The sequence below is a fragment of the Physeter macrocephalus genome, chromosome 18 (assembly GCF_002837175.3).
Source record: "Physeter macrocephalus isolate SW-GA chromosome 18, ASM283717v5, whole genome shotgun sequence".
Lineage (NCBI taxonomy): Eukaryota > Metazoa > Chordata > Mammalia > Artiodactyla > Physeteridae > Physeter > Physeter macrocephalus.
Window position 1 is genome coordinate 108,428,343 of NC_041231.1, and position 27,931 is coordinate 108,456,273.

General features: G+C 47.5%; 1 protein-coding gene across 2 annotated transcripts in view; it reads left to right on the forward strand.

The window, feature by feature from the left end:
- The window catches only part of EXOC2 (exocyst complex component 2), a 163,031-nt gene extending 135,637 nt beyond the window's left edge, over positions 1 to 27,394 (forward strand). The window contains exons 24-29 of one of the 2 annotated variants that reach the window (XM_007101139.4): positions 14,325 to 14,380; positions 16,549 to 16,671; positions 21,954 to 22,015; positions 24,146 to 24,205; positions 25,910 to 26,041; positions 26,578 to 27,393. In XM_007101139.4, the coding sequence (XP_007101201.1) occupies positions 14,325 to 14,380; positions 16,549 to 16,671; positions 21,954 to 22,015; positions 24,146 to 24,205; positions 25,910 to 26,018 (410 nt within the window). In that variant the 3' untranslated portion in view covers positions 26,019 to 26,041; positions 26,578 to 27,393. Of the gene's footprint in view, positions 1 to 14,324; positions 14,381 to 16,548; positions 16,672 to 21,953; positions 22,016 to 24,145; positions 24,206 to 25,909; positions 26,042 to 26,577 lie in introns of both variants that reach the window. The other variant, XM_007101140.4, reaches the window with a different exon arrangement.
- The last annotated feature ends 537 nt before the right edge of the window (positions 27,395 to 27,931 follow it).

The window sequence follows — 27,931 nt, forward strand, 5'->3', positions numbered from 1 at the left end:
CTCTCACTGTTGTGGCCTCTCCCGTTGCGGAGCACAGGCTCCGGACGCACAGGCTCAGCGGCCATGGCTCACGGGCCCAGCCGCTCCGCGGCATGCGGGATCTTCCCGGACCGGGGCACGAACCCGTGTCCCCTGCATTGGCAGGCGGATTCTCAACCACTGCGCCACCAGGCAAGCCCAGTCATCTTTTTTTAAATCACACTTTCATCATTTAACTTCACTTTTTCCCCAGCCATTTTCTCCTTTTTTATAAGCAGTTTCATGCATCTGTGTCAGTGCTGTGGAACCGTTTATACAATGCTTCGGACATTTGGTTACAGTTTGTCTGCCAAGCATTTTTCAGTAAAGCTAAATGTTGGCTCTGATGGTATTCAGTGTGAAATGTATTAACCTTGAGAGGACCTGTGGCCCTACATACTTTTTTCGTTGCATGTTTTATCTGTTGAAGTATTTATTTTATTGTGTCTTAAACTGATAGCTGTTTGGCACCAGGGTAAACTAACGTGCTGTTTTGCAAAGACCATTGTTTAAACTTATTTTGGACATTCCTAGACATTTATCACAATAGAGCAGGGAAGCGCAGCTCCTGACCTCGTGGTGGCTTCAGCAGGGCCAGTCCTCTGCCCCCTCCTCCAGATGAAGGATCATTTCATCTACACACAGATCAGATAAGGACTGAGTTCTTTAAAAACAGAACCTCAGTACCATTATCAGATCTGGAAAAAATAATAATTCATTAATTTTAGCAAATATCCAGTCAATGTCCAGAATTCTCCTAAGAGCTTTATTTTAGATAGTTTGCTCAGATCAGTATTCTGTCTAGGTGTATGTGTTGCTTTTACTTGCTGTGTCTCTTAAGTTTTTTTCTTTTTTCCTTCTCTAGGGCCCCCTCTTCAGCTTATTTATTGACTAGATCAGGTGGTTCTATAGATATTCTCACTTTCTGGATTTCTCTTATTGTTTCCTCATGGTGTCATTTCACATGTTCCTCTGTCCCTTGTGTTTCCTATGAACTTGTGGTTAATAAAGAAGCTTTATCAGTTTCAGGTTCAATTTTGTTTTAATTTGTTTTCTGCCACCAGCAGGTCCATCACATTTGATTGTCTTCCTGTTTGTGATGTTAAGATTGAAAACTGGATTCAAGTGTTATCAGCTTGCTCCACCCTTTAAAATTTTGTCATAAACTTGTCATCTAATGGTTTTAGCACCATGGGTAATTGTTGCCATGATCTGTTGTTTCCTTAGAGATTGCAAACTAATGATTGGTATAGCTGGAGCACGAAATTAAAAAATAAAAAATGTCATCAACTATTTAGTTACTCTGAAGTACAGTCCGTACAGGAAAGGCAGGATAAATGTTTGATTTTTCTCTTTATATAGAGTTTTCAGAATAAGTTGGTTCCCTTGTGTTTCTTTTTTTTTAAAGGTGATGAACAAGGTGTTTTTTAAATTATCTTAATTAATTCATAGCTTGAGCATATTTCATGAGTTTCAATTCATTGTCATAGTCACTGTTGTTTTAATAATCAAGCTGTTCCCTCTCTGGCTGGGAGTGCCCGGCCCCCACTCCATGGGCCCCGGACCTTCCCTGCTTTCTGTGGTCCAGTTGTCCCACCCAGTGTGTGCTTTCTCCTCCCAGACGTGGGACCAGCCATCGGATGGGAATGAAATGATAGAAACACGGAAAAACTTCCTCTCTCTCAACTTTCTTCTGCTCCTCCCACATTATGTCTCTGTCCTTCCTGGGGGCCCCCTGGCTTTTTTGTATCCCTCTCACCCTCGTTAAATCGCACCCAAAAGTCCGTTGCTTGTCCATGATTGGACAAGCACCACGTTGCCTGGTGGTTCTGTGTCCCAGTGGTACCGTCGCTTCTCTTCAGGTCGCACCAGCTGGCCTGTTGCTTAACATCACGTTCCTGCCCGTCGGCTCGTGACAGGCTGTGTCCCCTCTGGCCAGTGAGGCCTTAGGAAAGCTGCGTGGATGTTCTGTAATTACGAGTATATGTCCTATGGAGTGTTAGGGATTTTTTTTCCCTCACTTCACCTGATTTTGTTTGTCTAATTATGACCTAAGAGTCTTCTTCTAAAACTCATTTACACACTTCACAACTGTGTGTGCTGTGGGAAACAGCAGGGTAACGGATACTCGTATGTATCCTACCATTTTGGTGTTCCTTTCTTCATTCCAGCTATTTTATTCCCTGTGACCTAGGCTACATTTGAGGTTAATGCTCACTCTGAACTTACAAGTATTTGTCTTCAGACAGTTCTGTGTGAGGAGTTTTAAAGGGTGCTGGAAGGTCTGCCTTTGTTCTGGTCTCCGACTCGGGGCACGACTGAGAGCCGGTGGAGGCCCGGTGCCCTGGCACAGTGAGCTGACAGCTGTGCCGGCCCCTCTGTTTGGCCACAGCCCAGCCAGCAAGCACACCGCCACCGCGCTGGGGACACTGACAGCTCGACCGACAGGGCGTTGGGCCGTCATTTTCGTGAGTTTAGCCTAGATGTTGTAGCTACGTTAATCTCCACCCTGATCCCTCCTCAACCAAAGCCATGGCTCATATAACCCTAGTTCTGGTAAAGAAGATGGCTGCAGAACACTGATTAACTTTAATGCCTCCGCTCTCGGCGTTAGCTTCGGGTTTTAGTGTGGTGCTGTGGTAGTCTCAGTGTTTGGATGGATGGGGTGCATTGGTAGCATAGTGAGCAGACAACCCCAGATTGTTGCTTTAACCTGGAAATGGTGGCATGTGTTCACTTTCCCAGTTACTTAAAACATTATTTATCACAGTAGAAAGCTGAGGTTCATATGATTCCAAATGTTGTATTTCGACTTCTTAACCAAAAAGTGCTTTGATATATTAGTCAGTGGTTAACAGAATCTAAGGGATTCCTCCACCAGACTGACCCTCACGGCCTGGCCCAGGTCCTGTGCACCCGGGGAGCGTCACGGCCTGACCGTACCGCGCACCCAGAACCTGCCAAGCTTGCTCTCGTCCAAGAGAGGAGGATGCACACCTTCTGGGCTCCGTGAGAAAACTAAACCATAGAGCAGCCTCGGGACGCTTCACTTCCTCTAGCCTGTGCAACCCGGGCTAGAAACGCCACCTCTGTCTGTGTCTCTCCCAGCACCAGGCGAAAACGTCCGTAACCATCTTCCCTTAATAACAAGCAGCAAAGGCCAACCACCCCTGGCCACTTGGAGTGCAGCTTAACAGTCAGCCATTTTGATGGCTGTTTATTCTGCACATTCCGGTGGGAAACCTGTGAGTGTGTGTTTTTAAAACAATAATGTCTCAAATGTTTCCTGGGAGTCCACAGTAGAAAGGAGACCCACAGGCCTGGAGGGGCTCAGAGACCTGCTTCCCTCCCCTAAAGCCGAGGACGCTTGGTTGACGAAACTGGAACTTGTCTCTCTGTCTCATTTGTCAGTGAGGGGATTAATCGGGCAAACCCCCCATCTCTCCACTGTGTAAACAGGCCAACAGTGGGACGGTTTGAGGCTAGGTGTTAGGTGACGGGAGGAAGATGTCGGCAAAGCAGTTCCTGTCCCTAGGAGCAAATTAAAGGTGATGCAAATAAAATCTTCACGTTGTGCAGGAAGCTTACTTGGGATGTGAGTTTTCTTTTGGATCAATTTACTTCAATTTTCTGTTAATATCTCATACTAATAATCAAACTGTTTGAGTGACAGCCAAGGTAGATTCATGAACATGATGTATTTGAAAACGCATTTTTCATTTTTGCAGTTGCTGTCATTTCTGATTGCAAATGGTGTGACAGCCTCTGATTACGGTAATAAGGACTTCAGGATTACACGCGGAATGCGTGTCAGTCTGAGCAGGTTTGTGTACTGAAGGAGTGTGATGATAGGCCTTATGAAATCACAAAGACACTTTCAGAGACTTTAGATGTGATGGAAGTCAAAGGAATGAACATGCCTGCGCTGCACGGTCGGGTTGTATTAATGAAAAGAAAAATTGGTGTATATTCTTGGACTTTTCTCTCTTTTTTTCCTTTGTGCTGTGGCTTTTTCATCTTATGCTAAGGAAAATAGGCGTGGAAACCCTTTCTTTAAACTAGAGCACGTGCTGCTTTGGGATACGTGGGCCACCGTCCAGCAAGACGGCACGTAAACTGCTGTGGCCGGCGGGGTGTGTGGTGGCGCTCAGGGCTCTGTTCTCCTCTCCGCGCGAGAGGAGTGGCGGAGCCGCGGGGGCAACCGAGCACCTTGGCAGGGACCCAGCCCCACGCCAGGGCACCGGGGTGGGTGTTTCTGCAGACAGCAGCCTCCACTGCAGCTCTGCCTGAGGTAGCTGAGGGCTGGAAGCGGCTCCAGAGCCCGCCCGCCAGCAGTGGGGTGGGTGCGTGAGCGTGATGTGCTCGTCCAGTCAAGGTCTGTGTGGCAGGGAGACCCTCCCACACGAGTCCAGGCCGTAACCTTGAGGGGAGCCGCAAACTGTGCTCTTCCTGTGGAAGTTCATCGCTCTGCCTGTGTGAGAGCCAGCACCTTGCCCGGGGAGGTGGAGGTCAGGTAGTAGCGAGCTGCCGGGGATGGGCGTGATGGGGGCGGGCCACAGGGGGGCCTGCTGCGTCTCCATCGGGGTGCTGCTTACCTGTGTGTGCGGAGCTCGCGCAGCATCACGCTGTACACAGGAGTTACGTGCTTCCCTGCGTGTGAGTGCTACTTGCTTTGAAAAGAGGAGAAAACTCCTGTTTGCAGACTTAAAAACCTCGACAGCAGAACGTCATGATTAACAAGTACGGCCGCTTGACACCTCTTCCAAACTCACATCTTTGTGCGGCGCTTTGTACTGTTCTCAGCTCTGAAAGCCAGTTCAGACTCAGACCTTTAAATCGTTGATTTCAATTCAGAAATGCTTTTTGTGTGGTTAAATGTAAAGCTTAAAAAAATTGACTGTGATGGACCGTTCATCAGAGTCCCCTTTTCCTCACCGGGAGGGGTGGTCCTGCACTGCCGGCGGAGGACAGGCGGGCCCCGTGGAGGCGGGGCCCAAGGGCTGCGTGGTTCCTGCTCTCCCTGCCCTGTGCTGAGGGGGGCCTCCGAGAGCTGAGACGCCTAAGTGACCCCCGTCCCCACAACCCCATTGGCCTACGACACTCTTTTCCCTATTGGTCAGATTTTTTAAACTTGGAGAGTAAGAAAAGTCTGGCTTGTTCAGAGCAGTACAGCTGTGACTTCAGCCCAGTTCTGTTACCGGGCCCTAAGCAACGAACTCAGTAGAGTGGTAACAGCAAGCTTTGGCAGTGAAGATGGAAGAGCAGCTGAGTAATCGTCAGTACAATTTTCAAGAGAAAAAATGATGTGGATCTGAGATGTTGGAGTGAAGATTTTGCTCTAGAGTCAGAGAAGCAACATCCTGTCAGTGAAGGGAGCCCCCTGAGGCTTTGCAGGCATCCCTGCGGGAGGCTGGGAGCCGGGCTCGCCCAGGGCTGCAAGCTGACGTCTCCCCGGCCTCCACCTGCTGCCCCCCCTGCTCGGTCTCCATCCCTCCTGAAGGTGCGGGCCAGGCCTGTGGGTCCCTCCCTCACAATTAGGCTTCTCCAAATGCTGACTTAAAAGACCGGTTATTGTGTAAATGAAGACTAAAATCCAAGTTAACTCTTGGCTTTCATGTTTTTTCTGCCTTCCATTTTATTCCAACTCCACTGTTTTTGACTCGTCCAAAGTCTTTTCTTTGGTTCAGTGGCAGAAACTTACCCTAATTGGATTTCACTTCTCACACTGTGGATGGAGCCCTGCACTGGTGCTCTGCTCCACCTTGATGGCTCCAGCGTCAGAGGCGGGGCTGCTCGGGCCGGCCGAGCCACCTGCAGTGGCCACGCATGTCCATCCACGGCCACGGGCTAAGTAGTGGGGCCGCAGTCCTGAGCCAGGCTGTCGGGCTCCAGAGCCACGTTCTTCGGCCTGGCTTCTCTCATAAGCATTTATGAAGTTTGATTCCATTCAAGTCATTCTTGGGGAAAAAAAAATACTCCTAGAGATTTTGAAGTTTGAAGCTATCAGTACTGCAGACCTTTATGAAGTATTATATACAACTGTAACACCTCACAGTGTGAAACACATTTGCATATGTAGAATGAGTTCTACATTCTTGTCACTTTCACTTTTCTAACTGAAGTTGCCTTCTAATGAAAACAATTTTTCTCTGCCAAAAAAAGAAATTGAAACAAAGGAATTTGATTTATGTTAATGTTAAATCAAATTTTTATACCTTTAAGTCTAAAATTCAGTGTATCATTGTTGAAACTGATAATTTCATGCTAAATGTATAAAGTGTTCTGTAATATTTTAGGTTAGTATAATTCATAGACTACACAATTCATGTAGTTTTACACATCAGACTTTAACTTTGAAGTGGGACAGGTTGTGATTCCCTTACCCATATTGGACTCTTCAAAGCTCCTTGTCTCTGAAGTTTACGAAGGCTAGATAAACTCTTACGAATATAAATCCTTTCTTACAAATGGAAAAAATAATCCATGAAATAATTTTACTGTTATTTTCACTGCTGGTGATATTTTGTTTTGTCTTCATAGGGAAAAGTTTCCTTATTCATATTTAAAAGCTAGGAGATATATTAATTAAAGCAAAAAAAAAAAAAAACAGGATTCTGAGAAAGAAAATAGAAAACTGTAGAGGCCATGTCATTCGTTCATATACTACACGTGAAGGGTGTCCTTTCCACCCCAGGTATTCATTTAAAAATCCTCTACATGTCCGAAGACATTTATCAATTTAGGAAAGGTCATTAATTTAAGAAAGCGCCAACTAAAACATAAAGACTTGGACCTAAAAGCCCGTTCGTTCTCTGTTCCAACAAAAGCTGATTTTGTTGCAGAATGTTCAGGCCTTTTTAATCTGTCCAACAGTATTGATACCATTCTGGTTGCCTTTTTTTTTTAATAGGCGGTAATTTCAATAATGTGTCTTCACACTGTAATTGAATAGATAATTTACTTGAAAAAAAAAATACCCCGAAGTTCTTTCATGTAGTGTTTCAGTTTGACCAAAAAAAAAGTACACTGTGGGATATTTATAGTATTTTTCAATCTATTTTTATCTGTAGACTAGGACTGGTAACTGATTTAGGGCATAAGGGTTAAAAACAGGAAATGTGGTTTATAAAGTAGGTAGTATCTCCAGAGTTTCCAGAGTTAGATTGCTTTTATTACTGACTGAGTATCGTGTTTCAAAACAACATGAGGCAGGGCACCTCGAGACCAGTCTGTGTGTGGAGGATGTGACAGGAAATGCTTCAGAGGAAAGCTTGTGTTCCTGGTACAGGTCATGGGGGTACCGGTGTTTTCTGTACATGCACTGTCTTTCTGTCCAGCTCTTTCTCAGATACTCTTTATACAGTCAGATTGAGTATAAGTCTTGTGCAACGCAGTAAATTTCCTTTGACCTTTGCATTTCGCTTGTATTTTTCTTATAGTGTTTTTTTTTGCTTGTTTGTTTGTTTTGTTTGTTTGTTTTTTTGTGGTATGCGGGCCTCACACTGCTGTGGCCCCTCCCGTTGCGGAGCACAGGCTCCGGACGCGTAGGCCCAGCGGCCATGGCTCACGGGCCCAGCCGCCCCGCGGCACGCGGGATCCTCCCAAACCGGGGCGCGAACCCGGTTCCCCTACATCGGCAGGCGGACGCGCAACCACTGCGCCACCAGGGAAGCCCTGTTTTTTTTTTTTTTTTTAAGAAGATGTTGGGGGTAGGAGTTTATTAATTAATTTATTTATGGCTGTGTTGGGTCTTCGTTTCTGTGTGAGGGCTTTCTCTAGTTGTGGCAAGCGGGGTCCACCCTTCATCACAGCGCGCGGGCCTCTCACTATCGCGGCCTCTCTTGTTGCGGAGCACAGGCTCCAGACGCGCAGGCTCAGTAGTTGTGGCTCACGGGCCTAGTTGCTCCGCGACATGTGGGATCCTCCCAGACCAGGGCTCGAACCCGTGTCCCCTGCATTAGCAGGCAGATTCTCAACCACTGTGCCACCAGGGAAGCCCTCTTCTAGTGTTTTAATGGAAAGTTTTGTCATCATCATAGTTGAGGAGCATGTATTATGGTTATTATTAATTATAATAATTAGAGAATCCAAGTGAAGAAAGTAAAAAGGTATGAAGAAGCAGGGGTTTAATCTTGAATAGCCTTTTCAATGACAGGTTGGCAGAAGCAGTCAAAACCCAAAACCTTTGACTCAGCAGTTCCACTTCTACAAGGTGTCTGAAGTCAGTTATTCTACGAGAACACAAGGTCTGATATGGTTGTGTCATTATTTATGACGGTCGATACGGAAAGGCAACAGGACTGTCGAGTAGTAGGAGAGTAAGTTATGAATAAATAAAGTGAAAAATAAAACAAATAAATCAGAATAAATAAGAAGATAAATACCTTATGGCAGATCTGTGCTGTAGAATACCAGGCAGCCATTGAAAACTGTAAGGTCAGTGTGTGCACACTGCCATGGAAGAGTGTGTGTGGTACATCATGGAAGGAAGCAAGCAAGTTTCGAGAAAAGAATGTGTACTGTAATCTCATTTTTTAGGGAAAAAATTTATATTCATTGGAAAACATCTGGAAGAATACACACCAGACTAGGGAGAAGGATAAACGGAAAGCTTATTGGTCTTGTATTTGTTATTAGGAAACTTACACTTCTATATCTTAATTCCTTACAATGAGCAATTAATTTTTTCAAAATAAATTAAGAATGTAGGCTTGGTCAATTCAAAATTGTTCACTGTTCTGTTCTTTAATGTGGACATTCTCTCGAGAGGTCTGCCTAGCAGTTTGCCAAACTATTATAAGAAGACTCAAATCTGCCTGTGTAACACTTTTTAATTGAATGAGCATTTTCCCATACTTCAAGGAAAGCCTGAAGTTTCAGTGAATTAACTGGTTTTCCAGCCAGGGTTTAAATCCACGTCATTCCATGCCCCCGTGTGCATCACCTGTTACAGGCTGTAGCTGGGATTGGCACATAGGAGCGCTGCTTCCTTTCCACCTGTCGGGGAGCATTTCTCCACAAACAGTGCTGAGGGTTCTCATCAAACAGAAGCCCTCTGTTTTATTGCTGCCAGGCAGTTTTGTTTCAGGCACTTGCTTTCTTGGGGGCTATTTCAGAGATGAAGTGAGGCTCTCTCCTGTGCTAGGTGGCCGTGTTTTCCAATCTGGGTGTGTCCCCAGTGGTGTGTAAGCCCTGTGAGGAGGGGGCCTTTGTTTTTTGTGGGTTTGTTCTTGAGGTCACTCCGTGTCCCCAGCACATGCAATAGAGTCTGGCATGTAATAGTAATAGGCACTCAATAAAAATTTTACTAGTTATTCCAAAATTAAGTGTCCTCCCTATTTGATTAAAACAAGTAACTGACAAATAGAGCAAGAAAAGAGACTTCTTTTCCACTTTGTTGTATGAAAAACAAGACCATTGTTGGCAAAGATGTTCTGAGGTCCAGGCCCCCTTACGAGACGCCCACCCTGCGAGGGGCCCAGAGGCTCTTGCCCAGAAGCGCTGGGCTCTGCCTTCTCCATGGGGAATTCCCACCTGGGCCACTGGGTGAACTGCTCAGTGACGGCCTGGACTGATGCTGCCTGGTTGGGGGCACTTTTTTTGTCAAATATCATGACACATTGTAATTTCACGTTCAGAGCGTCGAGGAGATGATATTGTAAATACTTAGAAGCTGCTCTCATTCTGTGTCTAAATAACATGGGAAGCTGTGGGGGAGGAACCTTTCTACAAACACTTAACTACTGCGTCACAGTAAAGTAGCTCTTGTCGGTTTGCTTTATTCTTCCTGTGCACATGCTCGCGTTGCCGGCTAGTCCCGTCAGGTCAGCATTTATGACCCGCTGCTGTTGAAGCCGAAGCCGAAGCCAGCACATTTGCCGAGTGTTCATACGTTCTAATAAGCCGAGCGTCTTCCTAGGTATCTGGCACAGTGAGCGTTTAGTAAGTGTTGAGTGTTCTATTATTTGGAGCAAGCTTTTTGCTTTAGGATGTAGCTAGAAAAATTGTATTTTGAAAACAAATGTATTTAGCCTCAGCAATATTCTGTCCTGCTATACCTTCTTTATTCAAGTTGTATTTTTCAAATGGATCCTGAAAAATTGTTTCAGAAAGACTGTCTTTGTTTTCTTCAAGGCGAGACCGGATGCACTGTCCAGATTCTGCACCGTGTGTTTCAGAAAGAGAAATCAGTGTATGTTTTCTAGTGGTCATGGCTTCTAGCTGACTTTTTATTTATGTCTTAAGAAACGGCACCTGAAATAGGTGGGCTTCTCTGGAGTCCTGACCCCAGGGTGCGTGCGTGCTCTTCGGTAGGCAGGGAGGGAGGGTCTCGCCTGTTTGGCTCACGGGGGGTGCACCCCACTGGCCGTGCCCAGCAGATGTTTGAAGGATAAAGGAATAAACACACATCACATTTTCATAACAGCTTTGTTAGCAAAGCAGATGTTGTCATCTCTTCCTTGTGTGAAGTAGGCAGTTGTCTAGAGGGTGAACTGATTTTTATCTTATGGCCGCCTCATTTTTATGTAGGTGAGCCAGAACCTAGACCGCGAGTCTTCTGACTTTACACTGAGTGTCCCTCTGTCACCTTGATTAACTGGAAAGTCGTCATTAACTATTAATGTTCATAATATTGAAAAGCATACAGATAAATGCAGTGGAGAGCGAGCACGTTCCCCCGAAGTTCACTGAGGATGGTCCCTTTGTCAGTGTCTTGGACCCTTTGAAAATTGTAACCAAAATCCACTCCTGATCCCACGCCGGGCGTCTGACCACAGTCCCTGCGGATGCCTCCCCAGCTTCCCCGCCTGCCCTCTGAGGCCCCAGCCACGCGGATGACAAAACGTGCCTGCAGCTCTTTTCGGAGCTTCCCCCGGGCCAGGGCGTGCCCTCTGGTGCCTCCACTGTGCCAGGCCTCTTGTGCTGCAGGTTTGAAAGAGCCTACATCCTCCTACAGTTGGATTTGGAGCGACATTTTAAAGCAGGAAACTCAAAAGGCAGTTAAACCCAAGGGTCAAATCTGCATTCAGGCTTTAGAAACACACCCGCAAGTGTCAGTGTGGCCCCTGCGAGGTTCAGGGCAGGGGCTGGGGAGCAGGGCCACAAGCAGGGTGACACTGGCCTCGTGTCTCTCCTTAGAGGGAGGAGTTGAGATGCCGACCTCAGAAGACCTCAGTGGTCTCATCTGTTGCACGCCTGTGGCCTTCGGACCTCAGTCCCTGGACACGAGGCATCTAGGCCCCAGCCCAGTGCCCCTGATGGCCTCCACCTCCCCACCCCCACACACCACCCCTCATCTTTCAGGAACATCACAAAACAGGGACAGCAAGGAAATGGTTCACAGGTTGGCATCCGTAGGAGAACAGCGATCGTTTTTACAACACACAACCCTTCCACGTGGGCACCTGGCACTACTTCTCCCTGCCCCTTGGACACAAATATGAGCACCCAGCACCTTGGGGTGAAACTCGGGAACGAGCACTTTGGGGATTTACGCACATTCTGCCTGGAGGACCCAGTGCCCAAGCACCTCCGACATGTGCCCGGCATGTAGTCGAACCAGCAGCTTCACGCTGGGTGAATGAATCCGTTCCCTTAGCGCCAACCAGTTTCGGCACAGCGGTTAGCTTTTTGGAGGGAGGCTGTCAGTGATTGATTTTTGTATTTTTAAGTTTTTATTGTTAGCACACCGGCATGTGTGGTGCTCCGGAGTTTGAGATCATGTCTTGCGAGCCCCCCGGGGCCGCCTGCTCCCCTGCCCCCTCCTCATGGGACTGTGGGCCGCCCCCTCCCCTCTTGACGGGACTGTGGGCCCCCTGCCCCCACTCCTGATGTGACGTGTGATGGTCCAGGAGCAGCTGTATGTCCTCTCATCCCAGGACCACAGCTTTTCCCTTCTCTGTTTCCAACGTTACCCGCCCCCTTTTTTTTCCCTAATATTTATTTAGTTGCACCCGGTCCTAGTTGTGGCAGGCGGGCTCCTTAGTTGTGGCTTGCAGGTTCCTTAGTTGTGGCATGCATGTGGGATCTAGTTCCCTGACAAGGGATCGAACGCGGGACCCCTCCATTGGGAGCGCAGTCTCATCCACTGCGCCACCAGGGAAGTCCCTCCAGTGTTACCCCTTGAAACAGTTGTTTGGGAGGAGGGTAATTATTTCATTCTTTCTATTCATTAAAGGAAAGTCTCCAGGAAAGATAAAGTGTTCTTACTTGTCCAAGGCTGAGGCGCTAGGCTCCTCCCAGTGTGTTACCCCGTAGCCACATAAAACGGGAAGCTCGATTTCTTTTTCAAATTTTCTCTCAACGCAGACATGGTCCTGATGCTTAGAAGTACCTGTGCTCTTACTCTTACCTCCACAGCTGTGTGTTTGGAGTTGGATTAGTGAGTTAGATTTACCTCTTCCTGGGGGTGCTTAATGGCCGCGCCTAGACCCGTGCTCCTGCCAGGAGCCACCTTCTCTGGGGGCAGCGTGGGCTCAGGGCGAGCGGTCGCCCACACGTGACCTCAGCTTGCCTCGCCCTAAGTCCGATTTTCTGCTTCTCAGGCAGCTCTCTGGCCCCACTCGTCTCTGTTCCCTTGAAGAGCCTGAGGAGCTCACAGCTGCCCTCATGTCCCAGGCACGTGGCTGGGCCCCACTCCCGGTGTTGGTCCCAGCAGCACTGACAGGAGCCCGGGTTCATGCAGACGCAGGCCGTGGGAGCCCCTCCTCCGGCTTAGACCCTCACTGGCCCGGTGTCGGGCCGAACTTCCAGTAACTGCGTTTCCTCTCTGTACGTGCATGAGCCAGCCCTCCACACGGTTGCAGCTGAAAGACTCGAGACCTGAGTCCAATGGTCACGGAGTTGACCCGAGCACGGTGGCTGAGGCCTGTGGGCCCCGTGCTCCTGGCCTGCCTCACGCCCAGCCTGGGGCCCTGGGGGACAGCCCTCCTCTCACGGGCAGAAAGCTTTCCTGGTCATCAGCACAAGTCACTTGTTCCGCCTTCGCCGATATGAAGACTTGTTACTCTGCAGCTGTCCTTGCTCTCAGGAAGAATCGACCTGTTTCTGGATTGTATTTAATTATTCTTCAACCAGTTTTCTCAGTTACTCCGTCAGCAAAATAGAATTAAAAACATCCGGACCTCCATGTCCCCAAGAAATATTTGAGGTTGGCTCCTCAGAAGAGAAGCCGTGTTCCTCCTTACACATCAGGGTACATGGCAGAACCAGAAGCTGGCTGTGTATTGAGAGTCTGCAAATGCCGGGTCAACAAGGTGATTGCAGTCAACTTTCCTAAATAATGGGTAGCTTGGACGACATTATGGGAAAAGACCCTCCTCAACATCATCATGATTTTGCAGTACAGTAGAGTGTTCTGTTTGGTAGAGAAGGAATTGTCAGTTTGTGCAATTAATTCTAGAAGGAATCCTGAGATATTAATTCCACTCCAAGTGAAAGCCATTGTTTTGGAGTTACAAGAAAGCAGCATTTTGGTTTTTTGTTTTTTTTTTTTTTCATGCAAAATAGCGATGAAGCTCTTAAGGAGCCCTGTGAACGCCAGGACCCCCTCACTGCAGCCCCACACAGGGGTGCGTTCTCACACTCTTGTCGATATAGAAGACGAAGCTGGGTCCCTGTCTTCCTGCTGCAGGTCACTGCTTGTAGAGAGGAGGCTGGACTGGACCCATGCCCCCTGCCTGCAGACTACGCTCTGCCCTCTCGTGTGCGCCCGCCCTGGAGGGCAGCCGTGCCGTCCTGAAGTCGTGGGTTTGTCCAGTCTCTAACTTGCTTTACAGAATCAGGTTGGAGTGTGTCTTTTGCAGAAGTTTCACCCAGAACTAATTTTTTTAAGATCAAAATAGTCATTCTGCATAATAATTCGACTTTTATTTGGAAGTAAGATGCTATAGTAGATGATTAGCATACGTTTCATAAGCTTCGGTAAATATCCTCCTTCTGTCCTCTGGCTTTTGTCTGGGGGGAGTTGTATGTGTGTGTACATATGAAGAATATGTGTATGAAGAAAAGGGCAGTTTTAAATTTCACTTTTGAAGCAGACTGATCAATTACAGAGAACAGAACAATGACAGAAATGGAAGAACAATGACAGAAATGGAAAAACAATGAAAGAAAACTCCTAATTAATTTAACCTTTTTTAAAAATAACTTGACTGAACATAGCCCTCGGGCCCTTTGGCTCTCAGGCTCCCTGGGCCTGTGCTGCCCCTCTGTCTCTCCTGGAAGGTGCGGGGCAGGTGCAGCCACAGCAGCGCCCACACTCGTGTCTCCACTAAATGCCTTTCCCCCCCCCCATCTGATTTCAGGTGTCAGAAACTACTTAAAAGAAGCATTGGTGAATATAATTGCTGTGCATGCAGAGGTAAGCCGTCCTTAGCTATTCCTAAGGGACGTGGGTAACTGGAGAAAAGAAGAGGAGGCCAGTTCGATGGGTTTTATGGTGGTCTTTTTCCCTTCGGAATGTATTTTTGGTGTAAATAAAATACAACTCTGGTTTCAGCACACGCATGTGTGTGTTTTAACTGTGAGAGAGTCTTCTGAAATTGGGTATGTTTTTTTCTCATAATTAAAACTAAACTTATGAATATTTGAAAGGTAAAGAGAAGCGAGATTGAAAGGATGTTTTTCCCTAACTTGGAAAATTCCTTGCCCTGTTTTTAACCAGTGTACAAATAAGCGCTGACATCTTCCTCTCGCAGCTGTGGGGCGTGTTGGAAAGAAGTTAGGTGGTGGCCTCCCCTCAGCGTCTCACAGAGGTGCCCCTGGATGTTGGTGCTGCTGGTCACACCCAGCCTGCCGTCCCATGGCACTTTCTGCTTAGTGTCCCACCGTTGTCCCTGCTGTGACTGCCTTCGTAATTCCGCAGTCGTGGACTTTCAGGTTGGCTGCGGCCGGTGAACTGTTGTCCACCAGATGAAATGGGCCCAGCAAAGAGGTTCTCAGTAGAAGATTTCAGGCGCAGGTGACCGCTGCTCGAGAACCTTCTGAGTGTCTGCGTCCGGTGCAGGTGCATCGGGGGATGTCAGGTTTACGTCACCCTCCACATGCACACGTGCTGCCTGGGTTACCAAGGTGAACTGGAGAAATGTGGATCATTAAGGCTGAAACAGAAGAGTGAGCAAGGGACACAGATTGCAGCCTCCACCTGGCTCTGAGTCTGAAGCAGCCAGAGCAGACAGCGGAGTGGGGTGTCTTGTAATTTTCATTTCCTGGTGACGCAGAGCATACGTGTTTCTCCATAAAGTAAAGTTTTTATGTGATTTGACTCAGGCAGGAATTTACCATGTACATCTTTTTATGATGAGTGATATACTTTCAACCCTGATTTTTTTTTTTTTTTGCGGTACGCGGACCTCTCACTGCCGTGGCCTCTCCCGTTGCGGAGCACAGGCTCCGGACGCGCAGGCCCAGCGGCCATGGCTCACGGGCCCAGCCGCTCCGCGGCATGTGGGATCTTCCCGGACCGGGGCACGAACCCGCGTCCCCTGCATCGGCAGGCGGACTCTCAATCACCGCGCCACCAGGGAAGCCCTCAACGCTGATTTTATCAGACATATAAAAGCGCTTTTTTGTTAGGTTAGCTTCCGATAGAGTTGGAGTGCAACATTAAATCATCAGGCAGTGGAGACATTTCCATCGTAGGTGGGCAGGTGGTAATCAGAAGAGCTGCAGAATACGTGGGCATTTTAGTGATGATGGTGATTCCCACTGAGGCAGCTTTGATTAACGTCCACTGTCGGTCGATAACCATGACTTTGTCTGTATTAGGCTTTTCAAGGCCCTTTTTAATATATCCCAGTGGCTGAAAGCAGAATTTTGTACTTAACATTTACTACTTACTATTCCCACGTGATCTTAACTTGCCCCAAATTTTCCTCAGTACTCAGGTTATGTTTGGGTTGACCCAAAGTTTAACACTAGTGATTGAATCTGAAAAGAGGAAAAGCTAATAAAAAGAAAATACATTTTAGTTTAACTTACAAATCAGGATAGTAATATGTTTCACCAAATGTCCAAATGTCCAAACAGTTTGAAAATATCAAAATGCAAAGCTTGAAAATGATGTTTTTGTCGAATGAAAGGAAATATATATTTAATTCAGCAAAGAGTAAAATCGGGAACTCTGTTGGCCAATACAGAATAGTGTATCCAGTATGAAGTAGCATTTGTTTGGACCCAGTATGTTTTTATTTCTGTAATTTCCTCTTGGGGAATCGTATTTCTTCTTGGGAAAAGGGTAGAGGAGGAAGAAATCTTTAAAACGATTTCAGTTTGTCCCCATCAACAATACCTTTCAAAACCACGTTTGCCAATATTTTTTAAGAGGAATGTTTTTTGTCGCGAATCAGTGAATACAGCTTGTGTGCAAGTCCGTGTCTGCCTTTCCTTCGTTAATTCTGATCCTGCAGAAATACAGCTTAGGAGCCCTGGGGGTTGTTTTGCTACGTGCATCCCTTTGTTTTTAACAAGTTCTGGTCAAGGAAAGTCTTCGTCATGCATCATTTCTTCTTATTTTCAACCTTCTATCAGGTGTTCACTATTTCCAAAGACCTGGTGCCTCGGGTGCTGTCCAGGGTGGTGGAAGCAGTTTCTGAAGAGCTGAGTAGGCTGATGCAGTGCGTCTCATCTTTCAGCAAAAACGGAGCATTGCAGGTACCACGGCCACTCAGTTCTGTGTTTAACTTAGTTGTTTGAGAACACAGAGATGTGTTTTCAGTCATCAGTCTCAGGAGGTCCAGACAGCCTTCGTGTTTTTCTGTGGATCTGCTGGTTGGAGAGCTACATGGTCTCCTGTGTGAGCCATATCCATGACGTCGACAGTTCCAGAGTTCCTGTCCCTTTAGAGTACAGTGACTCTTGTGAAACTATCTGAATGCAGATTCCTTCTGAAGTTCTGTGATTTTTTTCTGTTTTACAGTTGTCTTCACCACGTTCAATTTAACAGGCAGTTTTTAGAAACTTCCTTGTAAATAGTCTTTCCAAAGCATTCAGTGCAGTTTGCATAGAAACAACAAATAACTGTTTTTTCTACTCATATTCCATTGGTTTATGTTGTATTTACTTAAATTACGTAATTACAATAGCAAAGGTAACTTCTTTAAGTCAGGTGAGCCTTGGTTTGCCTGTAGCCAGATCGGTAGGAACCAGGGTGTGCAGGCCTATGGGGGCATGAGCCCCCCTGTAGGCCCTCATGCCCAAGGGCATTGTGAGGGTGTCTTCTTAAAGTTCCAGAAGTTTTGCTTCTAGTAATGGCTGAGGACCTCCTATCAGGCCAACCCCCTACAGATAACAACTGTAATCCTGAATAATATATAAAAATTAAAAAAGGAGAACAAAAACCTGAAGACTCTAGAGAGGGAACATGAGTGGCTGATTCTGGAAGAAATGGCACTTGGGTGAATTCCTCACTTTTTATGGATTTTGGCCTGAATGCAGGCCCAGGGGAAACTAAAACTACACAAAACCTGTTGTCTCTCAGTTTAGAAGAATAGGCTTCAGGGCAGCTACAACTACAGGAGAGCAAGGGAGGTATCCCAGGGAGCAGAAAGCAGGAGCCATAAGTTCTGTGTATACACTGTCTGGGTCTCTGGTTAGCCCCTAAACCCCACGCCTGGTCAGACTCCACTCCAGCCCACGTAAGGCAAGAACCGAAGTAAGAACTGAAAAGCTGCCCCAGAGCCAAGCGTTTTCAGTTTGAATCCAGATACGTTTATTGCTTGTTAAACAAAAATCAGCTCTTCGGAAACATATTATAGAACCCAGAGTCTTCTCAAGATAACATTCACAATGTCCATTATACAATCCAAATTTAGTTGAAATGCACAAGCAAAACAAAACAGGAAAACATGACCCATTCTCAATAGAAAAGACAATCAACTGAGACCAGCCCAGTTATGAGAAATCAGACAAGGATTTTAAAGCAGCTGTGTTCAGTGATGTAAAGGAACTATGCTCCTAAATGCACAAGCAAAACAGGAAAACATGACCCATTCTCAATAGAAAAGACAATCAACTGAGACCAGCCCAGTTATGAGAAATCAGACAAGGATTTTAAAGCAGCTGTGTTCAGTGATGTAAAGGAACTATGCTCCTAATGAATGAACGGACAGGGAATCTAAGCAGAAAAATAGGCACCCTAAAATAGGAACTAAGTAGAAATTCTGGAGTAGAAAAGTATAATACATTAATATTTTAAAATATACTTGATGGTAATAACAGCAGGATAGAGGGGACAAAAGAAAAAAATGAGTGAATGTGTAGACCAAACGAGAGAAGAATAATTGGAAAAAAATAAACAGAGCTCTAGGGACCCTGGGACATGTGATTCCATGTCCAATCAGCAGGTGAAGGATGGTCCACATCATTAGTTATTTGAGATGTGAAAACTGACACAACAGTGAGTTCCCATCCAGCAGGAAGAAGAAAATTAAAGCCTGAAAACACCCAGTTTTGGCAAGACTGTAGAGAAACGAGTTCTCACGCGTTGGCAGGAGTGTGAAATAGTACCGCTGGTTCGGGAAAAGTTCTTGCAGTTTCTTTCAAAACTAAGTATACGCTTACCCAGCCAAACACTGGAAATAGCCCAGGTGTCCATCAATAGGGTAAACAAACAAATGGTGGATCCATAAAACAATTACCGTTCAGCGTCAGGGAAGCCACGTGAAGGGGGCCTTGTACTGGATGGATATCATTTTCGTGGAGAAAACCCCAGGACGATGCTGTCCCCTGGGTGGTTGACACCAGTCAGGGAGCTGAGGGGGCTCTGCAGGCAGTGGTCCTACACCTCGGGATGGTTCCCGCACACAGCGTGTGCAGCAGCCTGAACTCACCAGATGTGCACTCGAAGATTTGTCCATTGTGCAGTGTGTAAGTTTTAACTCAAAGAATCGAAAAAGTTGCAACAGCCTACTCCAGGCAGTGACGCCTGTGGCAGATGCGTGTGCTGTGGAGAACGTTGGCGGCGGAGTCTGTGCTGCACAGGTGCTCGCTGTAAAGTTCTCCCAGAGTCTCTGCACTTGAAAAAGTTCACAAAGAAATGCAGGGTGAAAGGGATTGAACATGTGTATTGACCTGGCAAGCTGGCAAGGGGGAAAATCCATCACAGAAACTTCATAATATTTCAATGATCATGGCTGTTCTAATAGTTGTGCCGGAGGAGATCAGTAACAGGAATTGTGTATGTGAAGATGAATTAAAAGGAAGTTGCAGTAGCTGCTTTGGGCCTAGGCGGTCCTGGAATTACAACAAAAAGCTCCCCTCCCTGCAGATTTTTTCTGCAGCCCATTTAGCCGATGACTGAGTTCCTCTCGCAGGAGGGTCAGCAGGAAGGGGCAGAAAGAGATGTCGGAACCGGCCGGAGGCCCAGCCTCCTGTGCTCTGTGCCTCCTGGAGACTGGCGTCAGTTGTGTTGTGAAGCGTTGGCCACTGCTGTTGGGGATGCCTGTGTGTGACCTCCTCCTGATCGGATAGATGGCTCTGCGAGGCCCGCGTGAAGGGTTGGCCCGGCCATCAGCCTCAGACCTTCCCGAGAGCCACCGGCAGGGGCGTTTTCTGGCAAATGGTCCATGTGTTTTATATAAATAATCACAGCTTTTACAATTGGCATAATTCATAGGTTAATTCCTTATCACTTTGTTTGAATAAAATTTCTAGCAGATACTAGTTTTACAGTGATTTAATCCTTCTCCTAAAATATTCAGTCGAAAGTTCTACCTTGTTTTTTCTCTTTGATATTTTCCTTGTAGGTTCGTTTTTATATACACTAGAATATAAACAAGAGAGACAAATTGTCATATCTACGCTTTCTCGCGTTACAAACTGTTTCAGGCTTCTAAACCCCTGGAAAATGAAACCAAACAATTACTTTCCAAACTGAACCTTTCACTGAATGTACTGTATCTTATGTAAGTCAGCTTTTATCTTGATTGGTTAATTTAAAAACTAGCCATGTCTTTCATTGTTGTTTGTGTTTTGTGCACGCCTAGAGGTGAGGGCCATCTCTTTAAAACAGTCTCCTGGGCAGCACGCACACTGCGGTACCTGAGGTGAAGGAGGGTGTCCTCGCTGGAGGCACTAGGGCTCCGAGGGCAGCAAGCTGTATGCAGAGCACACCCTCTCCACCCTTGCCAAGAGGTAGAAGCATTAGGTTAACTTGTTTTTTCTTAAAAGTCTTACGCAGATGAAATTCATATGCCGTACAGTGCGTCTGCAAGATAAAAAGAATACAATTCAGTGGATTTTCTTCTGCTGTGTTCACAAAGTTGTGCAGTCCGTCACCACAATCCACCGTGGAACGCTGCATCACTCCAGAGAGAAAGCCCAGCCCCGTTAGTGGTCACCGTCCATGTCCCTCCCAGCCCCCACCCAGCCACTGACAAGCACCTGTCTGCTTTCTGTCTCTGGTTTGCCTCTTCTGAAAATTTCATATAAGTGGGATTATAGAATATGGCTTTTTGTGACTGGCCTCTTTCACTGAGCATAATGTTTGCAAGGTTCGTCCCTATTGCAGCCTGTGTCATGCCTTGTTGTGGCTGAATAACGTTCCATTGTATAGATATGCCACATTTTATTTGTTTAATCATCATTTGATGGACATTTGGGTTTTCACTTTTTGGCTGATACAAAGAAAGGTTCTGTGAACACTTGTGTACAAGTTTTCTGTGGACACATGTTCTCATTTCTCTTGGGGATACACCTGGGACTGGAATCGCTAGGTTATATGGCTACTCCGTGTTTAGTCTTTTGATGAACTGCCAGACTGTTTTCCAAGTAGCTATACCGTGTGCTTTCCTACCAGCAGTGTTATGAGGTTTCCAAATTCTCCACATCCTCGTCGGCACCTGTGACTGTGTGGTTGGTCGTAGCCGTCCTCGTGTGTGTGAAACAGTATCTCATTCTGTGGGGGTCGTCACTTTTGCGATGGTTGTAGCACAGAATGTTTTGATTTTGATGGAGCCCAAATTTTCTGATTTTTCTATTGTCACTTGTACTTCTATTGTCATTCCTAAGAAGGCAGGCCTAGCCTAATGTCACAGAGGTTTACTCCTGTCTTCTTCTAAGGATTTTATAGTTTTTTCACTTACATTTAGGTCTGTGATCCATTCTGAGTTAGTTTTTAAGGAAGGGACCCACCTTCTGTCCTTTTGAGTGTGGACGTCCAGCTGTCCCTAGCACCATGTGTTGGAGAGACCATCTCTCCCACCAGATGGTCTCAGCACCTTGTTGAAAGTCAGCTGATCATAAATGTAAGGGTTTGTTTCTGGGCACACAGCCGTGTTCCTGTTGATCTACATGTCTGTCCATGTACCAGTGCCACACTGTTTGGATTTTGGTAGCTTTGCAGTAAGTTTTGAAATCAGAAGGTCTGAGTTTCTCCAACTGAGCTATTCCATTTCCATATTGTTTTGTCTAGGATCTTGTCAAGTTTTGCTTTTAAAAAGAAAAAAGAAAAGAAAGAGAAAAGCCAGCTGTGACTTTCATAGTGCTGCACTGAGTCTGCAGAGCTTAGCTCTGAGGTTAGCGTCGTGGAGCCTGGAAGGGCAGGGCAGGAGGCAGTGTGGCAGCCCGTGTCCTTCCACCTCCTGTCAGTCTCGGGACAGTGAGACTCCACTTCCTCCCCAGGGAGACCAGGGGAAGCACTTGTTGGATGGTGACATCTGGTGGCTGGATGGCCCTGGCACAGTCCCTACCTTTCAGAGCAGGACACCTGCCTCCACACAGTCAGACTTGACTCTCAGACAGTTTTCAGTGAAAGGGAACTTTGTTGTGGCCGGTTTCTTTGGGCTGATTTAGAAGGTCTGCTCACTCGTAACGAGCTGCCACTGTGGCCATGGGGGTCTGCCCTGCATGGAGCAGGCTGGGGGCCGACCCTCACCTTGTTTCTGTTTGACAGGCAACGCGGTTCCCATGGTCACCTGTCCCTTTCTCACCTCCAGGCAAGGCTTGAAATCTGCACCCTGAGGGACACCGTGGCTGCTCACCTGACGCCAGAGAGCAGGTGAGATGCTCCGTGGCCGTGCTGTGAGTGCTCCGAAAGCCCCTGTAATAAAGCTCATCGTACAGGTGTGCGATCCCAGGTGAAGGTGACTGATCACAGCGAGCGCTTGTGACTGTGGTCTCATAGTTCATGTGTGATCAGTTGTTCTGTTAAAAGTGCAGACCTACAGTAAGCCATGGACTCCAGAGGCTGCTGCTTTGTAGCACAGAAGGAAGAAAGGTTTAATGGAATTTCATGTTTCTCATTCACGGAGGTAAGTCTTAGTCTCATAAGCGGTGTAGCAGAGCATTGCATACTTCGTTTGAAAAGGAGAAAATAAGAATTGAGTCAGTCTATTCATCACAGACCCTGAAGGACAGTTCAAGCATCATGAGTATCAGCATAAGAGGAAGACCTTGTGGTTTCTCTGCAAAATTTTGTAGTGGAAATTTGATGATAATTTTTAGCTGTTTTGAATGAAAGTCAGGATTTCCTATCATTGAAACATCAGTAGGTGAACTGAAACAGCACTACCTACAGAAGATTGTTTACCCCATTGGCAGTATTGCCTGGGAAGTGTTGGGTCCACAGGGAAACGGCTTAAACACGATGTGCGATGTACTTACCATTCGTTTCCAGCTTTGGACGGTGTGCTCATGCCGTCATCCTGACTGTTGCTACAGCTGAAAAGACTTTTCCATTTTTTTCCTAACACGTGAGGTTCTTAGCCTTTTACTTCTGCTCTGGCGGCTGACCGGGAGCCTTTCTGGTTGGTTCCCACCACTGCTGCTCTGCCCCAAGTGCTGAGTGACAGACACCAGCAAGCACCCGCCCAGGACCCGTGGGTGAGGTGCTCTGCATGAGGACGACCTGTGTGTTCTTTCCCACTGACTTGACCTCGTAGCCCAGCTTCCTCATCTGTGACAGGAAGATAATAATACTTTCTAGGCAAAGTTTTGGGGGAATTAAATGAGAAACTATGTCAAGCCACCCACTAAACTCTTGGTGGGGTCATCTTCATCCCCTTCTTCATGGCCGTGATGTAAAAATAAAGAGCAATGGCCTCACATTTCTCTTCATCGAATGAGAAGAGGTTTACAGGAAACCAGGTGACAGTGGAGGCGGCGGTAGAGACTTCTCTCCACGTCAGGGAAGAGGACTAAGTGCCCACAAGCTGTGACCTGTCCCCACCCCACCCCCATACCTGCCCCACCAGGAACAGCTGGGCACCCTGCCAATTTCTGGGGTCCTGTTGGTACTTTGCTGTCTCTCTCTGTGTTGCTCTGATACCTGCTCCTAGTTTGAGAAATATTGCTCAAAAGTTTATTTCCTGGTCCACTGATGCAGACGTTTTTACAAAAAGAAAAAAAGGCCACTTTGAAGTCAAAATAATCAGTTATTTCTTTACTTTAGTCAATAGTCATAAAACAAAAAGAGATGAGAACTGTTCCTTAGTGAACAATAGAAGTTATTACCAAATAATCTCCCCTAAAATGCTTTTCATTTGATTTAGTAACTTTTCTGGTACTTTCTACTTTAAAAAGTTAAACATACCAAATTGGTGGTTTTTAAATCCACTCCCTTTTCCGTATTTCATGAAATGAAATGATGTTGAATTACACACACACACAACACACACACCCCTCTCCATTATCGTACAAATTTTAAATATGATAACAGCTAAATCCTCTGAAGACATGTTGTTATTATAAGAGGTTGGCTGGAAATCAGGCCCTGCACAGGTCAATTCTAGAAATACCCCCTTTGTATACTGTTGCACAGGATCATCCCTGTTTCTACTTAGCCCTCTTCCTCCCTTACCAGCTGTTTCATCTATGTACTTCAGCTTTGTTTTGAAAGTAAAGACCTCCTTAAATTTAATGACTCCACACCAAGCTCTCACCTACCACGGCGAGTAGCACCCTTGTGTAAAAATCAGCTTCTCCTTTGCTTTTCGAGTCGTGTTTTATTTGCTGGTTGAATTCTTCTGGCCCTGCTCCTACAAACCCTCACTTTCACTTTCACTTTCCCCCCTGCTTCTACTGGCTGCCCGGCTTGTGTGTTTCTCTGTATGTAAGACGTGCTTTTTCTGACATTCCTCTTCCCGGTGGGGCCGGCGTGTCCCTGCCTGGGATGCTGTCTGTGTTCCAGATCCAGTTTCAAGCAGGCCCTGGAAGCCCTGCCGCAGCTCTCGAGCGGAGCGGACAGAAAGTAAGTCTGGGTGCTGATCTCAGGGACCTAAACTCCTCCTCTTCAGGTGGAGACTTGGCCTTGAGGAAGGCGGTACTCGGTGGCCCTCAGGTACGCGTTGTGTTAGCTTGTCTCCCACGCGACAGAAGGAGGTAAAACCTGGGTTTTATGACGATTCAGAAATTGGTTCTTCTGTTGTTTTAAGTGACCGTACCAGTCCCTTAAGCTTTCATAAGAAAGTTTATTTTGACTCACTCAGTAAACTATATTATTATCTGAAATTTTTAAGAAAATACTTCGAGAAACGTGAAAGAGAGGACAGCATAGTAAAATGCAGGACTCAATGATTTTTTCCTTCCAGTAGGTCAGCAGTGTACATTTTGTGGTCTGTATAATATGAAGTATTAAGACTAAATTTGTAGACATGACCTAATAAAGTTATATACGTTTTGCTAATATTGTATTAATGGTCTCAGCCTGACCTCAAACTTTGCTACTCACGTAACAGGAAATTCTGACCTGAAGCAAAGTCTAGGCCAGGCAAAGGTCATGAGTGCCCGGCTTCCCCTCACCTGAGACAGCGGAAACACCGCCGGCCTGGGCCCCTTCCCCAGCCCAGCCGAGGCCCGCCCGCCCGTGCGGCTGGCTGACAAGGCAGACAGTTACGGGGCCCTGACTGTGTGACACCCGCGGTGTGGCCTGGGGCAGCACAGAGGATGTGGTGGACACTCACAGGACAGAGGGAGCCCGCGGGGCTGCGGGCGGGGCCGGGAGGACGGGCGCAGACCCTTATAGGTTCCTGCTCCTCTCGCTGACCACGTGGTTCAGGTCCTGTTCACTCCTTTAGCGTAAACACAATGAAAGATTAAAGCAACCACGTATCGTTAGCACGTGCAGCTAGTGCTCGCTAGTCTCAAGAGCAGTGCTTTTGAGGGAGTCGGGAGCAACAGACACCACAGTGCTGGCCGGGCCGGGGGCTGTTGCAGATCTGCGGGGAGCGCCGTTAAACCAGGAAGTAGGCTCTTGACCCCAGTAAGCTCATTTCTTGGCTGCTTCCTCTGAGCCAGATGAGCTGTAAGGTCCCTTGTGACCCCAGAATGATGTGGCTCTGTCAGGCTAGCACAGGGACCAGGCAGGTTACTGCTGGGGATGGGAGTGATCCTGGGTGTTCCCGTGCTTAATTCACCCCTTCAGTCCCCTTCTCCCGTGTCTGTTAAAGACAGAAATGCAGAATAAGAGCAACAGAAAACAGACCAGTAGTTGCCAAGGGGTGGGGTGAGGGCAAAGGTGAGGACGGACGGGCAGCACAGGAGGATTTGGAGGTGACAGGACCGCTCTTGTCCCGACGGCGGGGGTCTTGAGGCTGCTGCGGTGCGTTCAGCAGCGGGCACGGAACTGATGCCAAAAAGAGTACATTTCAGTGTATGTGAAGCGGCTCAAATACCCAAACATCAGTCTGTTTGGGGGAGGCACCTAACTAATCTAGGGGAAGCAGACAGAAGGGTGATTTCATGTATAAAGGTGAGTACGTCTGTGTGTATATGTTCCTTTCAGCCAGCTTCTTTGGTCGACTTATTTCTGTCATTGAGTCCAGAATCCACAGATAAATGACTTTCCTGGCCCAGGGAGGCACCGTGGGGCGGGTCATGTGGGGGACTGGACCGGGCGAGCGTGTCTGGGTCCCACCCGCCACCCGCCTGTGGCTGTCAGCGCCTCTCCCCACAGGCTGCTGGAGTTGCTGCTGAGCCGGGTCAGGAGCGGCGTGCACCTGCAGCTGGCCTGCTTCCAGGCACCCCCTCCGCCTGGCGTGAAGACGCAGGTGCCTTCCAGATGACGCGCTCCCCCAAGCGCCCACAGGTATAGCTGGGCGGGAAGCACTGGTTAGGCTCGCGATCTCTCTCTCTTTCCTTTCCCTTGAATTGGTAGCTTAGGAAGATGTTGGTATGTGTTAATATTTCAACCAAAATGACCTGATGTAAAATGTCCAAGCAGCATTTGCTTTGTCGCTTTTATTACGTTAGGCCCCGTATGACTTTAAAATACCTTTTTAAAACACAGAGCTTTCTCTGGTAGCTGCATGCTGCATGGTGAAGGCTGCGGAAGATGGGGCGGCTCAGGCCTACACCGAAGCATCTTCCGGGGCCTCCTGCAGCTTCCAGGGCACCTGGGGCAGCGACGAGAGAGTCATCAGGAAGTTACATGCGAGCATCTGGAGCTTCAGCTGTCCTAAACTGTGCAGCTGTGCTTAAAACCTTTATTTCATACAGATGGCTCCCGATTCAAGGAGACTTTTAGAAAAACGTGTGGTCTGAATAAAAAGGTGTTATGTTTGGGCTGTGCTTTCTGTGGTCCTCCGTCCGTGAGTTAACTGCTGCTGGTTTCTGTGTTCACAGCGCTCGTGACATCGGGCCTCTTTTGTGTGACTCGCCCTGAACCTGACGTGGGCCTCGCGGCATCGTGCCTCCTGCCCCAGGACCCCCTTGCATGCGTGGGGAACGGCGGGCCCAGGCGCCTCGCCCATGCCATCCCTCTGGCACCTTCCACGCCTCTTCGAGCCCCTCGAGTGGCCTGCTCGGTGGCCGCGGGGGCTCTGCTCTGGTGGCATCTGTGTCACCAGGCGTGGGAGCTGCCGCTGACACCGTTACCAGAGCAGGTCAGGCTGCCGCGACCTCCTTCAGAGTCAGCTTCCCCGACCTGATTTTGTCACACCGTTTGCTTCAGAAAACTGAGTCAGGGTTTTAGGTTTTTCCAGGGCTGTCACAGAATCTCCTTTTCAACACTGGCATTAAGGTCTGTATTAATATTGGGAACTCTGCGGTCCGGCATGGCCTGTGCAGTGTCCATCCTTTGAAGTAAGCCCCTGTTGTGTTTGTGCATTTGGTGTTGGGGGATGGGGCGTGGCAACTAGAAGGGAAAGTTTCACCTTGTACAGATGTGCTGGATGAAGCTTATTAAGAAATATACGGACTGTCGTCTGTCCTAAGCATGTTAACCATTGTATCTACCACGGCTGAGAACCAAATTACAAAACTACAATCCTGAGTGTTTGTGTTATTTTAAATATCTGATGCAGAGCCTTCAGCCAATAAAGAGTGTGTCTTTAATACAAGATGTAAGTTAGTTGACGTTTTTTCCCTAAGTATCTTTACGTCAGCATTTTCATTAGCTATGCAACTTTTTATGTGTCTAGTTATAACCCTCACAGTAAATATTGGGTGGGGGCTTCCCTGGTGGCGCAGTGGTTGCGCGTCCGCCTGCCGATGCAGGGGAACCGGGTTCGCGCCCCGGTCTGGGAGGATCCCACGTGCCGCGGAGCGGCTGGGCCCGTGAGCCATGGCTAGATAAAAGCAAGAGCACGGGGTTTCCCTGGTGGCGCAGTGGTTGAGAGTCCGCCTGCGCGCCCCAGTCCGGGAAGGGGCCGCGGAGCGGCTGGGACCGTGAGCCATGGCTGCTGAGCCGGCGCGTACCGCAACGGGAGAGGCAACAACAGTGACAGGCCTGCGTACCGCAAAAAAAAAAAAAAAAAAAAAAATAAAACAACAATATTGGGTGGGCCCAAAAGTTTGTTCGGAACTTTTGGGCCAACCCAGTGCTTAAATCCCGGTTTACCTTGTGTTTGTCTGATCATTGTTGGAAAGCATTACCAGGGGTCCTGCTGATTCGCCTCTTGTGGGGGGCCCCGCCCTGTCAGGCTCATAGGAGCCAAGACGAGGACTTCATGGCTCAGGGAAGCACAATAACACTTAA